The sequence below is a fragment of the Furipterus horrens genome, unplaced genomic scaffold (assembly GCF_987537825.1).
Source record: "Furipterus horrens unplaced genomic scaffold, mFurHor1.1.pri manual_scaffold_5, whole genome shotgun sequence".
Classification (NCBI taxonomy): Eukaryota; Metazoa; Chordata; class Mammalia; order Chiroptera; family Furipteridae; genus Furipterus; species Furipterus horrens.
In genome coordinates, this window is record NW_028327175.1 from 198750653 (window position 1) to 198768802 (window position 18150).

The 18150-nt window shown below is 54.0% G+C and overlaps 1 protein-coding gene across 5 annotated transcripts in view; it reads right to left on the bottom strand.

Moving 5' to 3' along the window:
• The window catches only part of LOC150010761 (transforming acidic coiled-coil-containing protein 2-like), a 69183-nt gene extending 59583 nt beyond the window's left edge, over positions 1-9600 (bottom strand). For all 5 annotated transcript variants that reach the window (XM_090278740.1, XM_090278738.1, XM_090278739.1 and 2 more), the window contains exon 1: positions 9518-9600. In XM_090278740.1, the coding sequence (XP_090134866.1) occupies positions 9518-9585 (68 nt within the window). In that variant the 5' untranslated portion in view covers positions 9586-9600. The remainder of the gene's footprint in view (positions 1-9517) is intronic.
• Between the last annotated feature and the right edge of the window lie 8550 nt (positions 9601-18150).

The following is an 18150-nucleotide window of genomic DNA, read 5'->3' on the forward strand; positions in this document are numbered from 1 at the left end:
GGGAGAGGCATGAGCCCACCACGGAGCGGGCTTGCTCACGCTCTCCCCTCCTCTGTCGCTAGTCGGACGTGCGGGAGGTCGAGAACAAACACATCTCTACTTCCGAAGTCCTGCTTTCCCCGCTCCTCAGGGACAGCGCCGGGAGGACCCCCTTCCACCGGGCCACACCTTTCCCTTCTCACCTGGAGCCCCGCCCCACGGACCCCACCTCTGCCTGGTGTCCTGAGCCATCAGACACAGGGCTACAGGGCAAACCCTGCCGGAAGCTCCCAGCCATGCCTGCCTCCTCCTGCCCCGCAGCATCCCTCCGTCTCGGGTCAGCACGCTCTGCCCTGGTACCTCCAGACGCTTCAGGTGCCAGAACACCTAAGGGCTGTCCCGGCAGCAGGCGTCCTCCCACAACACCCCGAGTAGGGCAGGTGACACATGCGGAGCTACTGAAGGCAGTTCACAGGCCAACCAAGGAGCGGCCTCCCTCCAGGCCCGGCTCTCCTCCCGGCCCCTGCAGACACATCGGAGGCTGCTCATGGGACTCCCCCAGCAGCTGACCGCCCATCAGAGGTGGCGGGAGGCCAGAGAGGGACAGCCCCAGGAAGCCCCCTGTCCCAGATCAAAGAAGATGATCCTCTTAAAGCTGCAAACTCTGATGCTTTAGATTTTTCAGGGTTTCCCCTCCAGTTTTAAGGGGAGTCTCCCCTTTTTCTAAAGCCGTCCTGACCATTGCCCCTGGAAAAACCCCGGTATGCACAGAGACATATTCCCTCTTCTTTAAGTCAGTTTGAATTCTCCCCCCCTCCCCCCATAGGTGGGGCCACAGACAAAGCCTTGTAAAAAGACACACTCAGGCTGTCAGGGTGCTGGGTTAGGGGGTTAGGGACCCTTGTCCTTCCCCCACCCTTCACACACACCAATTGCCTCTTACACACCCTTCTGGGCAGTTCTGCCTTTTCCTCCTCCCACAAGAGCAGAGCTCCTTGGAGACTGAAGCTGAGTGATGACCTACCCTCCCCCAACAGCCCCTCCACCCCCCCAGGAAAGTGTCTCCAGGGTCATTTTTTCTCACAAACGAACAGTCACCGGATCCTCTTCTGAAGGAGGATGGGCTGGGAAACAACACGCATGACCTCCATGTGTGCAGTCCCCTGAAGCACAGCCAGCCTCTCCTGCCTTCTACCTGGAGAGAAGATGCGCCCAGGCCACCCCAGGAGGGCGTGCCTTTAATGTAGAACAATGGACCATTAGCATCTTCCACCCGGGGCCCTGGTGAAGAGCAGCCTCTGGAACGCCCTGGAGCCGGCCTGCTTCTGAAGTTCCGCAGGGACCCCGATCGGACCCCATTAAAGCCGGGGAGCACCCTCCTCCTGGGCCGGTCACCATGAGATGCTCCCCCGCCCCCACAAGGACCAAAAGCAGCCCTGGTCTTTAACACTCAAGCCAAAGCCTGGAGCACCGCTGGTCACTCATCCTCAAATGCACCGTCCACAAGCTTTCCCAGGGGGAACGAGAATCTCAATCTAGGCTATTCCCCCGCCCGGAGGGTGCCTTCGACTTTAGCTGCCCCAAGGATAGAGTCCATCTAACGATCTATTTTTCAGCAAACTGAAAGTTAAAGCAAGAAGAGAAAATGACTAAATGACTCGCTTTGAACAATGCCTAGCAAGGAAGGCCTGAGTGATATCTGACAAATGATGTGCTTGTGGGATTTAAAAAAAAAACTTTCCGTCAAGAAAAAGCCCTCTGTGGCTTCCAAGGCCCTGATGCGTCCAGCTGCATGATTCTCGGGCTCGGAAACACCACAGACACCTTGGTGTCAGTGGAGCTGGGATGCTGATGGCAAAACGGCCCAGCAGCTGGCCTGAGCTGTTGGCCTCATAAGGACATGGAGCTGCTCCGATCTTCCCGGAGCAAACCAAGCCCAGAGCGGGCCTGCTGCTGCTTCCATTTAAGGAGAAAGCAGAGGAGAAGAAAGCAGGGGGGCCGGGGGAAGCAAGCGCTTCTCAGGAAGGTGGGGCAGCAGGTACAGGAGCTGTGGGAAGCCCCCCACCCCGACGGCTCCCCCATTGCACAGCCATGAAAGCTTGTGCAGAAGGGCCACCTGCTGGGCGCCCCAGCTGCTTTCCTTTGCGAGGCTACGAATGCAGGAATGAAGGTAACTGCCTGCCCACCTTCCCACCCAGCCCCTTTAGAGCCCCTGAAGCGCTTGCAGATGCCTCAACCACCCTGAGAAGCAGCTTCTGCAGGTGGAAGGAGGCAGCCAGGGAGGGAGACCAACCAAGAGACGGACAGAGGACAGCGCTCGGGGGAGTGGCGGGCACTGAGCACGAAGGTTTGGGAGAAACAGGGGTAACAGGAGAGACAAGACGGGGGGAAGAGGCAGGGGACGGGGAGAGCAGGACTGTGGCCTGTGGGAAGGGGACAAGCTTCCCGCTGCTGCAGCCTGCAATGCGTCCTCTCTCGTCCCTCTTCCTTTATCCAGGGGCACCAGCAGGATCCTGGGATGCCTCCCAGTGAGAACAGGCTGGCAGAATGCTGAACTGGTGGTCTTTGTGGCAGCGGGGAAGGTCCTCGTGCCAGGCACCCAGAAACTCAATGCCAGAGGTCCCTTCAAGCCTCTCCTTGCCCCTCCCAGTGCCAACTGCCGGGCCCCTCGCCACAGCTGAGCATGGAGCAGGTGCCGATGGCTCTTTGCTCGTAAGACATTCATTCATTCGTTCATGCATGCATCCCTTCAACCTGCTCCTTCCCGAGAACCCACCACGTACCAGGCACTGTGCCAGGTGCTGGGGCGCAAGCGTGGCCCAGCAGCAGGAGCTCACGCTGCTTATATTCTGATGAGAACCCTTCAACGGGACCAAGCCCCGAACCACAAACCGTGGTGCCACGGAGAACTCCGACGTGAACATGTAGAGCCGTGATATCCTATACAACCACCACTTGCCACATATGGCCATTTGGTTAAAATCCCATCACACTGACCCCGGCTGCTGTGGCTCAGTGGATTGAATGTCGGCCTGTGAACCAAGTGTTGCTGGTTTGATTCCCAGTCAGGGCACATGACTCTGTTGCACGTCAGGTCCCCAGGTGGGGGTGCGTGAGAGGCAACCACACAGTGATGTTTCTCTCCCTCCCTTTCTCCTTTCCCCTCTCTCTAAAAACAGATAAATAAAATAAAAATAAAATAACCTTGTTAAAAAAAGTAATTAATTAATTTTTAAAAATTCCATTACATTTAAAATGCGTTTTCTTGGGTGCACTACCCACATTTCAAGCGCTCAGCAGGCACACGTGGCCAGTGAGCTGCCACAGGGGTGGTACGGATCAGAGGTCCTTACATCCCCGCAGCAGGTTCTCCCGGACAGCACTGGGGAAGGAGCCCGCGTGGGGCAGGGCGCTTTCTGACGGCTGACGGCATGTTCAAAGAACGGACAGGCGACCCGTGTGGCCAGAGAACAGCAAGGGGAGGGGGAGGGGCCAGACCTGCAGGCCTGTAGCCCCCACAGGGGGCTTGGGTTTAGACTAATAGCAATGGGAGCAGATACAGGGAAGGAGCATGATTTCTAGGAAGACAGAAGATGAGGGAAAAGAAGAGTATTTGACCCGCAGGTTTCTGATGGCAGTGGCTGGGTGGGTGAGGTGCCATGGGGGTCCACGTGGGGACTGACCTAGTTAGTATGCATGTTATTTTGCGTTGGAGAGGAGGGAGCTCATCAGTGCTTGTTTGGACATGTGATGCCTGAGCTCCCACTAGAAACCCGAGAAGAGATAGGAAGCAAGCAGCCGAGTATGTACAGCGCTCAGATGAACGGGGTGGATAGAGGCGGGGATGTCCCACATTGGATACAGACAGGGTACGTAACAGTATTAAACCCACGGGCACACGTGAGACACCTTAGAGAAAGAGAACAGAGAAACAAAGAGGGTGGCCCTGGCCAAAGACCTGAGGTCCCACGGACGGGTAAGCAGGCGCGCGGTGGTGAGGGCAGGAGACGCGGGGCCGCACCAACCAGCTGTACGACCGGGGCTCCTTCCTGTGTTTGTAAATAAAAGTTTTACCGGAACACTGGTTTTTAGTGATCGGTGGCTGCTTTTGCCCTCTCACAGCAGGGCTGTGTTGTTGCAACAAAGACCACGTGACCTCCAAAGTCTGAAATATCTACTACCTCGCCCTTTACAGAGAAAGTTTGCTGACCTCTTGATTTAAGCCACCCAGAGGCCTCAGTTTCCATCTAAAACCTGGGGTCATAGCGCCTGCTTTGTAGGGTTAGTGGATATCCTGTTTCTATAAAGGAAAACATCAGAGGCGACTCAGTGAGGCTAAGAGAAGGAGCTGTTCCTTCTCGGCTTTGACCCTGCAGCATCCAGCTCTGCTTCCACGTTTCGTGATGCAGAAGGCACATAGCTGCTCTCAGAAACAGCTGCTAAGGTGAATTTGTATATATACACACAAGTAGGGTCATGCGAACTGCTGCTTCCAGCGTGGGATGGGTGTGTGTGAGCAGTCCGGCTGAGTCAGTTCTTCGTGGCCACAGTCTTCCCCAGGCTCCCACGCAGCCCCAAACAAAAGCACGAGTCCATGCACAGCCATGGGACAATTGCTTACAATGCCTAAGTCCTCATCATTCATCCTAGGAGGAAAGGATGGGATTGTTCAACAGTTTTTGCTAACCCCAGTACACTGCCCTACCTCAGGCCATCCATCTGTCAAGAACAACCAATCACATTTCAGACTAAACCGGTTCCTAGGCAACCAAAACTACAGCCACAGAAATAGGCCCTAGACAGCAGAAAGAGACATGGGGATGGGGCAGAAGGGTTTGGGGGGAGAGGCTGGCCCTGAATCCAATGACTTGGAGGGAACACCTGTCCACAGTCACTCAATCAGCACCCCAGTCCTAGCTGCCTGTCCCACCATCAGCAGGTGCCCCCTCTCAGTGCCCCAGCAGAAAGGAATGGCGTGACACCTTGGGCAATAGATAGCTACCTGGAGGGCCTCAGAATGTTCTTGCCATGAGATCACCTTAGAGAAAACGTGCAGCTAAGCCCCACAGAGATGGTAGTGAAGGGCCGGGAACCTCTGCACACAGCACCTGGCCCCAGCGGCCATGCTGGACGTATCTAGGCATGAGAGCCAAGGAAAAAAGCACCTGCTATGAACTCAATGCTTGTGGCTATGATCTCAATGCTTGTGTCCCCCCCAAATTTCTATGCTGAAACCCTAACCCCCAATGTAATTAGATCATGAGGGCGGAGCCCTCATGATGAGCTTAGTCCCTTCCGAGAAGGGACACAGGAGAACTCACTTTTCTTCCCCCCTCCCCCTTCTCTGACACGGAGGACGTAGACGGTCATCTGCGGACCAGGAAGTAGGCCCTCACCAGACACGAAAACTGCTGACACACTGACCTTGGCTGTCCGGGCCTCCAGAACCATGAGAGATAGATGTCTATTGTTTAAGCCACATTAAAGCTAGGGTATTTCTGTTACGGCAACCTGAACTAAGCCCCCAGGAGGCTCCTTTTGGACTCAGGCAACTCCCACTCCACAGATTGACACCTCTGCAGCTTTTTCAGTTTTAGGGAGGGAAAAACTACTAATTTTGTCCAACAATGATATCCAAAGGGAAATCTGCTTCCGGGAACTGAGAAGCTGTCCATAGCCCACATCGGGAACACTGTCATTTACGCTGAAAAGACAACCATGGGTCGGTCGCCTCATTGGAAGGAGACCCAATGAGGCCTAAGAAAGACTCCCACCAGGAGCCCCAGCGGCCCGTTCTGGCCTGCGAGTTTCAGGCCCAGAGTGTTCCTGCTCCTGATGCCGCGTGGTGCTTTTGTCTTTGCCATCCTGACGGATGTGGTACCGCAGTGCTGAGAACCCAACGAGGCCGGTGGGACAAAATCAGTTGCTGGGGCCTCCCCGTAGCTCCCAGGCCAGAAGAGGGTCGGGAGCCACGCGAGGAAGAAAGGGACCAAATGCTCACTTTCTCCAGTGTGACCACAGACGGGCGGGGCTCCGGCCCTCCTATGGAAGCACCCAACCTAGTGAGGTGGTACCCAAGATCTCTCCCTGGTCCTGGCCCCTCTCTCAGCGACAATTCTGACCCCACCAATCCTCAAATCCCAGCCCAAATTCATCAACCGTTCCCCAGACGCGCTCCCAATCCAGCTGCCTCGTCTTGGCAGGTGCCGCATCCCCGTCTCACATTCTTGCTCCCGCCTCAGCCATCACCGGGGCCTGTGGCTTCATCCTTCCTCACGGCCTTCCATGCCTCTTGGTCCTTCTATCTTGATCCTCATGGGCCTACTAGCCACAGGTTCCCTGACTTGTGGTTGGTTTTGCAGAGCCCAGACATGATGGAGTCACAGCTGAAGCAGGCTCAACTTGCCAACAGAATGCCCCGTTGGTCCTCTCAGGTGACAACGGCCCCCAGGCTGCCTCTCGGTGGCAAGGGTGTGAGGATTTGCAGGAAGCTGGGGGAGCCCCTGGAACAAGGGCCCCCAACTACACCAAGGGCAAAGTACCCAACGCTGCTTCCCTTAGCAGGAGCTGAGCCACAAGAGACTGTCACGGAAGGACGTGGGAACCGCGGGTCTAATCAGGTCTGATCAGTAGACGCAGACCGCATTCCCGTGAGTACTTCCTGTCCCTTTCCTGCTTACTCCCCGCCCATCCTGCTGAGAAGTGGGTGTTTCTGCAGTGAAAGTCTCCTCTTCCTGCTACCCCTCCTCGATCTGGAAATCACCAAGACTGTTGCTACCAGACCTTCTTTCCCAGACAGTAAAGCAGCAGCGAGAGAAGTGGCCGTGACCAGGACGGAGGCTTAGCTAGCTCAGGGCTTCTCAGACTTTCCTGCCTGTAACTCACATGGCCATCCTTACAAATCAGCTGGCCTGGGGCGGGGCCAGAGATTCTGCATTTCTAACCAGCCCCCAGGGGAAAACGTGGACCGCCCTGGGTGCCATGAGGAGCTAATCAATGCCTGCACCTCCATGCTCCGGTCCCAACTCCCAGTCCCATAGCCTTCCCGCTGCTCCTCCCCAAAGGGGAGACGCTGGACTCCCGACCTCCGTCCCTCCTTCTCCTACAGTACCCTGTGCAGACCAAAGCTGCCCCAAAGGTACCCCAACCTGAAATCTGAAGAAAAGAAATCCTGGAACTTAAAAAAAAAAAAAAAAATCCTGCAGGCACTGCCAAATCATCTCCATCTGCCTCTATCCTCTGGTTTCTTCTCTCTGAGGCATGAGACTGGGCCCTCCTTAAGCCAACCATTTACAGGGAGAGAGAAACATTCCCTCTAGATCCCAGTTGTCACGGACTGTGCCTCAGAGCAGGTGTGCACCCTGACAGCACCTTCTCACAGTGGAAGCTTCTTCCAGGCCACCGACCACGCGCTCCATCCGCTGTCTGGTGTATCGCTCACGGGCATGCGTTTTCAGGAGCGTGGAAACACATACTATCATCAAAGACCTAAGCCTGTGCAGAAAAGGGGTGCTCTCCGACCACGTTGTTTAAACCTCTAGACTGGACATGAGCAAATCTGTAGTAGAAAAGCAAGCCCCGGTTACCCAGAGAGCGGAGATGGAATTTCAGAGAAGAATGGCCTCTAGGCAGGGCACCAGCCCCAACCATTTCCTCTCTCTCCGTGTAAAGAACGAAAACGTCAGGGGAGAGGAGGTGGGATTTTGTGAATGAGTAAACATACGGTGGTAGAGATCTGTATTTACAGACAAAGTAGCAGCTGCAGGGAGAGAAGCCTACAGCCCGTGCAGAAGGACCAACTCAACTGTGCACATCTGTTACTAAGCAGCTTCCGTTACAATGTAGCAAATCAACCTGGGGCTTCATTTAAACTAAGCGGCTTCCATTACAATGTAGCAAATCAACCTGGGGCTTTATTTAAACACCACTCTCCTCACTGGGCAGAGCCTTAGGGGACTTTATCCAAAAACCACAGCGTACCTAACAGAATCTCCCCATACTCAGGCCTCAGCAGAATACTAGTCACTCGTTAACTAAACTGGGAAAATGGGAGAGGCGGTTGGGGGCTGGTGAGCTCAATTTCCAATCACTAAGAAGCCGATTTTCTCAAAACTAGAGTCTCATTATTTTCTCCAAGTTTCTTACGCTCTTTGACAGATCTGAGCTCTGATAGCTAGGCTAGATAGGGCCTGATGAACTGATTTCCAGTGTAGAGACTTTTTTTAAAAAGATTGAAATTGCCCTTTCTCTGCTGAGCTTGAATTCTTCACGGGAGTCTGTATTTCTGTGCATCTAACAATACTCCACGTGGACGCAAACCAGGGCAAGGATAGGCTCATGGCACTGAATAAATAAGTAAATAAATAGATAAATAAATAGACAAATAAATAAATAAATCCTCCAACGTGATCTGCCTCCATTGTAAGTAGAGGCTCTCGCGGGCTCCAGGGGTGAAGACAAATGATCGGGGCCCACACCTGCTCCTGAGCGAGGTTCGCTGGAAATGCATGAGGCTCAGCCTGGCATTACGTCACCACGCTGAGCCAGCCCCTCGTGGGGGCTCGTGAGTGAGGAAGCCCCAGACTGCAGCCTGTCCCTACTACTACAACACACAGGCCCATCCCTGCTTGCTTTCAAGATACACAATGGCTCTCATGAAACAATCGCTTGGCTACCCCCGCCCCCAAATTCCCAGAAAAGTCTCTCTCCAAAACGTTTCTCTCTCCAGGCTGGAACGTGGAGGCTCACTTTGCATCATCCTCTGGCCTGGCAGCTCGATCGGCCAGATCGACTCAGCAAGCCCCATCCTCCACACTCGCCTGGGTAGGAAACGGAGACGACCATAAAAACATGGCAATTCTCATAAACACACATCCAGGATAAAGGCCACTTCACAGCCCATTAGAGGAAAGATCGGATTCCTGGATCGATGCAGTCAAATCCTGCCCCTGCCGACGGACCAATGACAAGACTGTTCGGCTGGCTTTACTAAGAAGAGCAAGCGAGCGGCCTTGTCCTCGACAGAGCTCCCCCAGGAGGGAGCATGTGGACGCTCAGGCTAACCCCATGCACCTCCGCCGCGACGCTCCACGCCATCTGCCTGACCACGCGAGTGGATGCCCCTAAACTGGCTTGTCTCGTGGGCACCGCGCGGCCACACTCCAGGGTTTTTCCCAAGAGGCCCCGGTTGATGCCCGCTGCTCCCTTGCAAGAAATACCACAGTGCCAGGGGTGCAGAGTTAAGATGCTGGTGGCAGGAGAAGCCCCCACCAGGCACTGGGCCACTGAACAACAAAATCAATTCCAGAGGGCCATTTCTGCCCCTGGGGCAGTATCCTGGGGGCCGCCAGGTGCTCATTCCAGAGCAGGCACCAAAATGCCCGGAGCAGCCACCAGGTTCAAGCCACGCAAGGCTGCCGAGATCCCAGGGCCGGCCCCAGCTCCGGGCTGCACGGCTATTAGGGGAGGAGACGCTAACAAAGCCCAGGCACCCTTTCCTGGGGGAGAGGGCGTTCCAGGCGGCCGGGGGAGCACTTACATGGCCTCGGAAGCCTCCAGGTTCAGGTCGCAGGCTGGGACTGGCTGCAAGGACTGCGACCCTCCCATCCTCGCTGCGCCCTGGCAAGCCGGCTAGGCACGAGCAGGGCCAGCGTCCTGGCGCGCTTCCTCCAGCCAGGAGCCCGGGGCGCGCCGGCCGCCGGCCGGGGCTGGTGCACTGCAGAGGGGCGCAGCCGCTGGCATCCGTAAGGGCGGCGGCGGCAGCGGGGAGCTGCGGCTCGGGCTGAGCTGGAGCCCGGGGATCGATCGCCGCGGAAGCGTACGCGCGGGGCTGGCCGGCGCGCGCCTAAGGGTGTGCGCGAGTGTGGCCTGCGCGCGGCTCTGCGTGGGGCTCGCGGGTCTCAGCGTGCATGCCAGTGTGGTCCCGTCCGAAAGGATCCGCTTTTAAAGCCCCCGGCAGCCAGGCTCCAGCGTGTGACACGGTGATGTCATCATCCCCGAGCAGCCCGGACACCAGCATCTTCACAAAGCCCCATCGCCGGCTCCTCCGGAAGCGGGGCCGGGGGAGGGAGGGCGCAGACCCTCCCCCTGTACCTACGCCGCCTCCCCCGCCCGCCCGCAGCCGCTCGCATTGTGTGGCTTTGAAATGCAAATACGCTGCGGGCCGGGGAGGCTGGGGCCCGGGGAGGGGCGTGGTGGTCCGCCGGGCTGACCACAGAGCAGTGTGGGGGTATTCTCCACCGGGCGGGCGCATCCCTCCACGAGGAAGGAAATGGACTCTCCCGCCCGAGAGAGGAGGGCGGCTGGAGCGGCAGGTAAACAGGCGGCCCCGGGAATGTAAGTTGTCTGCAGGCTCTGCTGCCGCCGGTGCCTCCTTCTGGGGGTGGGCAGGCTCCGATGGCCCTGAGGCCTGAATGAGAGATGCGAGGGCCTGACTCCCCCATCCCAGTGAGCCCAGGTGGGACCTCCAAGGACACCTTTGCTCACACAGTTGGGCAGGTGGAGGGGGCGGGTTGGGGAGAAAGAGGCGCAGGCCCCCGTGAGGGTCTGCAACCCCATCTTGGCCACCAGATGAGTACTCCACTGGGACCGGCTAGGCAAGCCTAATGCCACAACCAGGTGTACAGGGAGAAGACAGCCCGTGGTGATGTGCCATCCACGCGTCCATTTCTGTGACTCTGAACACAGGCCGAGCCTGCAGGAATGACCGTGACGTCCATCACAGGGTCCGCGGTACCCACCCCCGCTGTGCTCCCCACTAGCCAGGTCCCCACGCCCAGCTTCTGGCTGGCTCAGAGACCCTCCAGGCTTAGGCCGCAAGACCTCCCTACAAAGGCTGGAGAGGGCCTTCCTCCTCTTCTGGGTTTGGAGGTGTGGGGCACACCTGGGGACCTGCCCAACCTCTCCTGCCCTCTGTTCAGTACAGACCCATTCTGAGCCCCAAAACCAGACCCGCGGACTAAATGAAAGGGGACCCTCCGATGGGGAAATTGAAAACTCGACACTTCCCCAGCGTTTCTTTTCCCTTCGGAGGCGGGGGCGCAGTAAGCCTAAGTGTATTGTATATAAGTTGTGGCCAAAAGAAAACAAAATGTAAACAAAAATGCTCAAAACATTTAAAAATTCCTGCAACACACTGAGTGTTTGCTAAACTGTGGCGGAGGATGCTTGGACTGCTACGGCTCCTGATGTCAGGATAGTGCTGGAGCTTCGCGGTGGGCCGACGCTCCTCTGCTCACGTTTAAGACCCGTGTCAACAAAAAGCCAGAAAATCAAACTTGTTTCCCGGGACGCACCAATATGGAATCCCTAGGAAACACGGAGGTTTCTGGGAAAACAGCTAATGAGTGTGCCAGTCTGGCCGAGAAGGTAACTAACTGTCTGGAGGTGGCCTGACGAGACCTGCTCTGGAAGATGTCACTCACTGCCAGGGCTGGATGTCATCGATGGCAAGCGTCCTGCACCTCGTTCGCCCTCAGCACCCGCCAGGTGTTCTTCTCTGTCTGAAAAGAGCCCTCTTGGGTCCCTACGCAGTTGGGAGTCCAAAGAACCTTACCATGTAGAACTGCAAATTTCGTAAGCATTTAACCTAGACTTCGTCATTGGAGGAATTGATTCCTTCCTTGGGCACCAAGGATATAACCTCAGCAAGACTGTCACTACGAAAATACGGGGGACAAAAATGAGGAAACACAACTAGGACTCATCTGCTCGTTTTTTTTTTTGTTTTTGGGGTTTTTTTTTTATGTGAAAGCACAGAACCCCGCACCAAGTGCCCTCGTCCTCAGTAGCGAGGCGTTTTGTTACAATAAGAGGACTTTGAAATGAGATGGGGGTTCAAATCCTGACTTCTCCCTTGTGGGCTGTGCAGCCTGGAGCCAGTCGCTAACCCATACGGAGGCTCTGCTTCCTGGCAAAAGAGAGTAAGCATCTACCTGGCAGGGTATTGGGAGAGATTAATTTATATGTTTGTGATCAGGACTCTAACCGGTGCTTAAGTGGTGCTAATTTTTTTAACCCATTCAACATATACTTATTGAAGATTTTACTTAATTTTTATTTTTAGAGAGAGAGGAAGGGAGGGAGGAAGAGAGGGTGAGAAACATCAATGTGCGAGAGAAACATCAATTGGTTGCCTATTGCACGAGCTGGCTTGCAAGCCAGGCATGTGCCCTGGTGGGGAATCAAACCAGTGACCTTTTGGTTTGCAGGCCGGTGCCCAACCCACTGAGCCACACCAGCCAGGGCTGAAGTGGTGCTAATTTTCTTTCCCTCTTTTTAAGAAGCCATTTTCCCTAAGTATAATACCTTAGAGGAAATAAGGGGCCATGAAAGCACAGTGTTTTAGTTTAGAATCCCTACAACCAAAATGTAACGGATAGAGGCATGTCCTGTGGTCGGCCGACCCATCTCATTGGTATCAAAAACGGGACCAAGAACCAGCAGAGAAGCAAATACATACAATCTTGACGCGGAAGTCCAGGCACCCGAAATCACGTTACTTGTGTAGGAAACAAGGTCATAGTGACTCCCAAACCAGTAGCAAAGTCATTGGTAACAAAGGGCAAATGTAATTAAAGGATCTCTGAGAAGGGAGCTGACAGCATTAGCATATTCACAAATTACAATAGGGGCATTTAGATGAACGCATTAGATTGTACCTCCAGAGTGTCCGGTCATGGAGAAAGGGGGAAGGAGGAGAGGGGAGGGGAAACTAGTTGCATTAGGGCGGGGAAGCTAATAGCTCTCACTTTAGGGTGGCAATTTCAGGGTGGGGAAGCCAAGACTATAAAACCAGGTTCCTTTGTCTGTTTGGGGTGCACATTCTCCTGGCTATGAGGGTGCGCCCGGCTCTGCAGACTCGTGAATAAAGGCCTCGCTTTACTGCTCAAGTCCTGTGTCCCGGTTTTTATTGTGAGCGTTTCTCACACTTGTTTATGTGAAGTCCTCATGGAAGAACTTCTCAAGCCCTCGCTTAAGACCTTCTGATGCTTCCTTTAGACATAATTCAAAACAGACTTGGTTATCTAGTAACTCAGCCTACTGAAAAACTGGGGTGGGGGGAGGGTCATTAGAGAAAAAAAGAGCCGCACTATAGGTCGGTGTCCCTGCAAAATCCTTACGTTGAAGCCCTAACACCTAATGCAAAGGTATTTGTAGGTGGGGCCTCTGGGAGGTACTTAGGGTTAGGTTAGGTCACGAGGGTCTTCTCATGGTGAGATTAATGCCCTTATAAAAAGAGAGAGGCACATAATGTACCCCTCGCCACCCTTGCCACATGAGGACACAGTGGGAAGGCGGCCACCTGCAAACCAGGAAGAGGGCCCTCCCCAGACGCCCAGACGTGCTGGTCTTGAACATCCAGACTCCAGAACTGTAAGAAATGAGTGTCCCTGTTTCAGCCGCCCAGTCCGTGTCGTTTTTGTTACAGCAGCCCAAGCTGACTGAGACAGGCTGCTTACGATATGCTGATAGGACCAAGAAAGACAGCGAACAGAAAGGGAAAAGACAGACAAGTGATTACGTCAGACCAAGGGGACGCACAGGAACGGCCTCCCCCCGGGTTCTGATTAATCACAAGAGCGGCTGGTAAGGCAGAGACCACCCCTGCGCCCCACGCCTGCCTGTGACTGCCACCTCCTCCTCCTTCCCTCACCCCGCCCCCACCCCAAATCATTCCACGAAAGTAAAGTCGTGCAGTTATACAATCACAGTGCAGATTCCATTTAAAATTATTAAACTGCGAGCAGTAGCATTCCCGTCACGGCTTCCCTCATGTATTCAGACGTGCACTGAGCACCCACGCGGGCCGGGCCGGGCCGGGAGCTGGAGCTGAGACCACGGCCAGGATCCGCCTCGCTCACTGAGACACTCCTTCCACGCGGCGCTCCTTCCCGTGGCCCGGCTGTTCCTTCTGCCTTACCGCCTTGTCATTCCCAGTGCAGTCTCCAGACTCCACTCTGTTTGCCCCGTGAGGGGCAGAGGCCTGGCATTTCCTTTCTAGAAACAATCAGTGATGCTGGATGCTTCTAATCACGGCCCTAATGAGACCCCGAACTCAAACAGCCCCTCTGGGACCTTCGGACCACCGCACGCATATTCCAGGGCCCTGAAGGTTGGCTTAGTCCACTGCCGACCCTCTGCTGACATCTCCAAGACACCCTGGAAACCGGGATACCTCAAGAAATGCACCCATCATATCTGAAACCGCTAGCAATTCAACATACATTAATGCGCTTACCATGTGCCTGGCCGATAAAGACAGAATAAGCTGAGTTTATTCTCAAGTTACTCACTGACACATTCCAGAAAGATCAGTGAATCTGCCAAGTCCCTGTAACTGAGAGATAAACTATGTGCTACAGATGCTGAAATCCCACCGCGGTCCAAGACACTGAGCCAGTCAGGAAGGGTGAGCAATTAGAAGCACCTCTGCCACCCCAAGAAAAACAAACTTGAGCAGCTCAGGCTCCGCCTCTGGCCTCTGGGAGTCACCCGTTGCCATAGCAACGATGCTTTCCAAACACCCCCATGGACCCCTTCACTGCTAATTCGCCCAGGCCCACGGGCTAAAGGAAAGTAGGTCAGGTCACGGAGAAATCCATCTGGAGAGTGCTAAGAACGTAAACACAGATGGAAAACAGACCTGGGCAGGGCCTTTGCCAAGGGACTCCGGTGCGGAGTGTGGGGAGGATGGACGAAACCTTGTGGACCTTCCCTTGGGGACCCAACTTTGAGGCAGGCTCCATGCTCGCACGGGATGGTGCTATCCCTGCCCACCCAGAACTCATCCCCCCAGGAAGCCCTGAAAGCCGAGCACATCTCTGTGCTGAGCACACCCCACACACTGAAGCGTGGGAAGAGGCCGGCTCACTGCCTTTCCCAAGATTCCAGGCGCTGGGAGCTGTTTGATTTCAGGCCTCCGGTGGCCCGAGTTCCGCAACCACACGCAAATCTGAGCCCGTGACCAGCAGAGCCGCCCAGGGAATGGGACCGGGCTGTGGGGTCGAGGACAGCAAGCATATTGCTGGGGCTTTCTCTGCCCAGGTTTTACAGACCTAGGATCCTCCTACTGGGCTTCTGAAGGCATGGCTTTCTTGTTAGTCAGACTTGCTCCAAAAGTTGTCCCTGCTTTCGGGGGAAAAGTCCCAGTTCTACGTCCTGGCCTGGGTCCTGTCTCTGGCTCCGTCCTGCAGTGGAGCTAGGCCAGGGTCCTTGCTGTGACCTCTTTGCTGAGGAGGCACCCCTCCCCCAACTTCTCCAGGTCTCTCAATCCCTTCCCTGCATCCAGTCCCGGCTCCAGGGAGGGGTCAGAATCGCCCAGCCCATAGGCCTTCCCGTTCTCTCCGCCTCAGGGATTTAAACGTTGGTGTTTTCTGGCCTTGTTAAGAGTCTCACTTTAGCTGTGTGTGTCTGATGTTCCTGCCCTCCAGCCACTTGATGTGCCCTACAGAGAAGCCCTATGCACAGAGACAGACAGACACATGTGCATAAAACCTCAGAGGCAGCCCTGGCCAGATAGCTCAGTTGGTTAAGAGTGCTCTCCCAATACGCCAAGGTTGCAGGTTCGATCCCCAGTCAGGGCACATACAAGAAACAACCAATGAATGCATAAAAATAAGTGGAACAATAAATTGATGTTTCTCTCTCTCTCTCTTCTTTTTTTCCCTTGCTCTCTAAAATAAATTAAAAAACAACAAAATAAAAAAACCCTGCCGTGGCTGGTGTGGTTCAGTGGATTGCACGCCAGCCTGTGAGCTAAAAGGTCGCTAGTTCAATTCCCGGTCAGGGTACAAGCCTGGGTTGTGGGCCAGCTCCCCAGCTGAGGGCGTGTGAGAGGCAACCGATTGTTTTTCTTGCACATCAATGTTTCTCTCTTTGTCCCTCCCTTCCCCTCTCCCTAAAAAATAAATAAACGAAATCTTAAAAACTAAAAATAAAAATACCCCGCGGAGGACATGAAGAAGGAGAGGGGGAAGGTTGTTGGGTGCCTCCCTTTTCAGGGCCACAGACATTCCGTTCATCTCATGCTCCAACGTTAAATCTCGCCTGCTTCACCCCTGGGAATCTCGCTGGTTTTCTTGGGCTGAAGTTCAAGCTCAGGTAAAACCCCACCTGTTCCAGAAGATTCTCTTCCTCTCTCCTTGAAAAGGGCTGATGTACTACGTCTCCCGCCCGGCCTTCGCCATGCAGGGTGGAGCAGAAGCAGGTTTCCAGTCGTGAGCACACGAAACACACGGCTTATCCTTGTATTAGTATTTATTAATTATTGCATTATTTTCCAAAGGGACAACGTCAAACCTGCTTGGCCCCACCCTGCACTGGCAGCGGAGGGAGGGCTGTGAACCCCCAGGGCCCGTGTAAAAGGCAGATGGGCGTTGAGACGTCTCATCATATGTGGACCACCTTCTTTCTTCACCAAACGAACTCATCTTCTTTGAGGTGGAAATAATAGGAGATACTCGTGAGATAACTTTTTAAACAAATAACGCTCTACCTAATTTCAAAAAAAAAAGATTTAAGCTTGCAATTCAAGACAGCACAGAAGAAATCTGGGTTAAAAAGTGGGTAAAAGTCAGAGGGGTGAGGTTAGCCCGGAACCACTTCCCTAAGCCCTTGGCGTAGCTGCGAGTCTGGCTCTACGTTTCCAACAGCCAGAGAGGAAACAGTCATGAGCAGCTACACAACTCAGAAAATCCAGCAGGTTTTCTCCAAAAAGGTCATTCCGTGGGTGAGCAAGTATTTTTGTGACTGGTATCTCAGCAGGGGCCCCGTTACTGTTCCCCACCGGGAGACGGCGCCCGTGGTGAACGATCCACTCAACAACATCCTTCTACCAAGACCACATTCACTTTCACGCGGCTGCTTTGGCAGGTGTACCGGCAGCTGCTCAGCTCCCCCAGCAATCGGTACAATCGTGGAACAAGGAAGTCCCCAGAGGACATATTTCTAGTTGCCCCACCCTGCAGAGAGGGTCCCACCATCCATGTTCTCATAGCAACAAGGTTACACAGGGGAAGCAAAGGTCACCGTTAGGAAGACGTTCCCCAACAAAGCCACCCGCTGCAGCCTCCGCCCACCCCCAAGTACTCCTCCCGGCTGCCCAAGTCCTTGCCCGCTGTCCCCTGTCGATCCCTGGGGCAGACATACACCACCCCCCACTGCCAGCTCCACGCCAAGCAGGAGACGCCGGACGCCATGGAGCCCGGGAACTGCTCCAAAGCCGCCGGAAGCCATGGAGAAATGGCGATCTGAACAGCTGAAGAAGAGAAATTCCCCAGGATGAGGAGGAAGGGGCCTTCCAAGAGAGGACGTGCAGATCAAAGAATGAGAGGGGCCCTTCAGAAAACCATGTAAGCCCTCACGTATTTATGGCAAAGCAATGGCGTGGGGCGCACGAGTCAGATGTGACATGAAGAGTAAGCAACCCTGAAAAGAGGGCCAAAAAAACACGGCCAGAATTCTTTGCTCCTTCAAAGCATGAACATACGGTTATCGTTAAAGTCTACATTTTGGCTAATATAAAGCAAATCTTCATCATTTTATTTTTTTTTTTCAAGGTAAGGTTCCAGTTAAACATTTGTCCCATGATTACCATAAAATTTTGATTCATTCAATAGGTTCATTTTAAGTGGCCTTTCTCAGGTAGCAATTTACTTTAGATGATCCAGACCCCTTCAGGTAACTACTTTTATAAACTAGGTTTAAGATCATAGGGGAAAAAAACAAACAAACAAACAAAAAAAACCAGGGTGGCCGAAGGTAGACATGTGGCCAAACAAAACTCTAACCTCCAAAGTTCAAGGTCATACTTAGAAATAAAAGTCAAGTTTCATTCAAAACTGGAAAGAGAGAACGGAATGATTGCCTGGGCCACGTCATTGCTTCTGTTTGGGCTCAAAAACGTAACTAGTTTTATTTATCTTTCTTCTTGGGAAACTAGGTCCAAGAAGAACAGAAAATTCCACAAGCACTATAAAAATGCTTCAGTCCTGTTAAAAAGAGCTTCCATATTGGATCTGGTTGCAATGTTGATGTGTTAATCCATTGACTTCCTCCAGAACCTAAGCTTATTGGTTGTTGAGGCCACTTTGTAGGAGGAATAAAAGGCCTTTTAAGGAAAACACTCGGGTGTAAACAGAGACGAGATCCCTCAGCTGCCCCCCTAAAAAA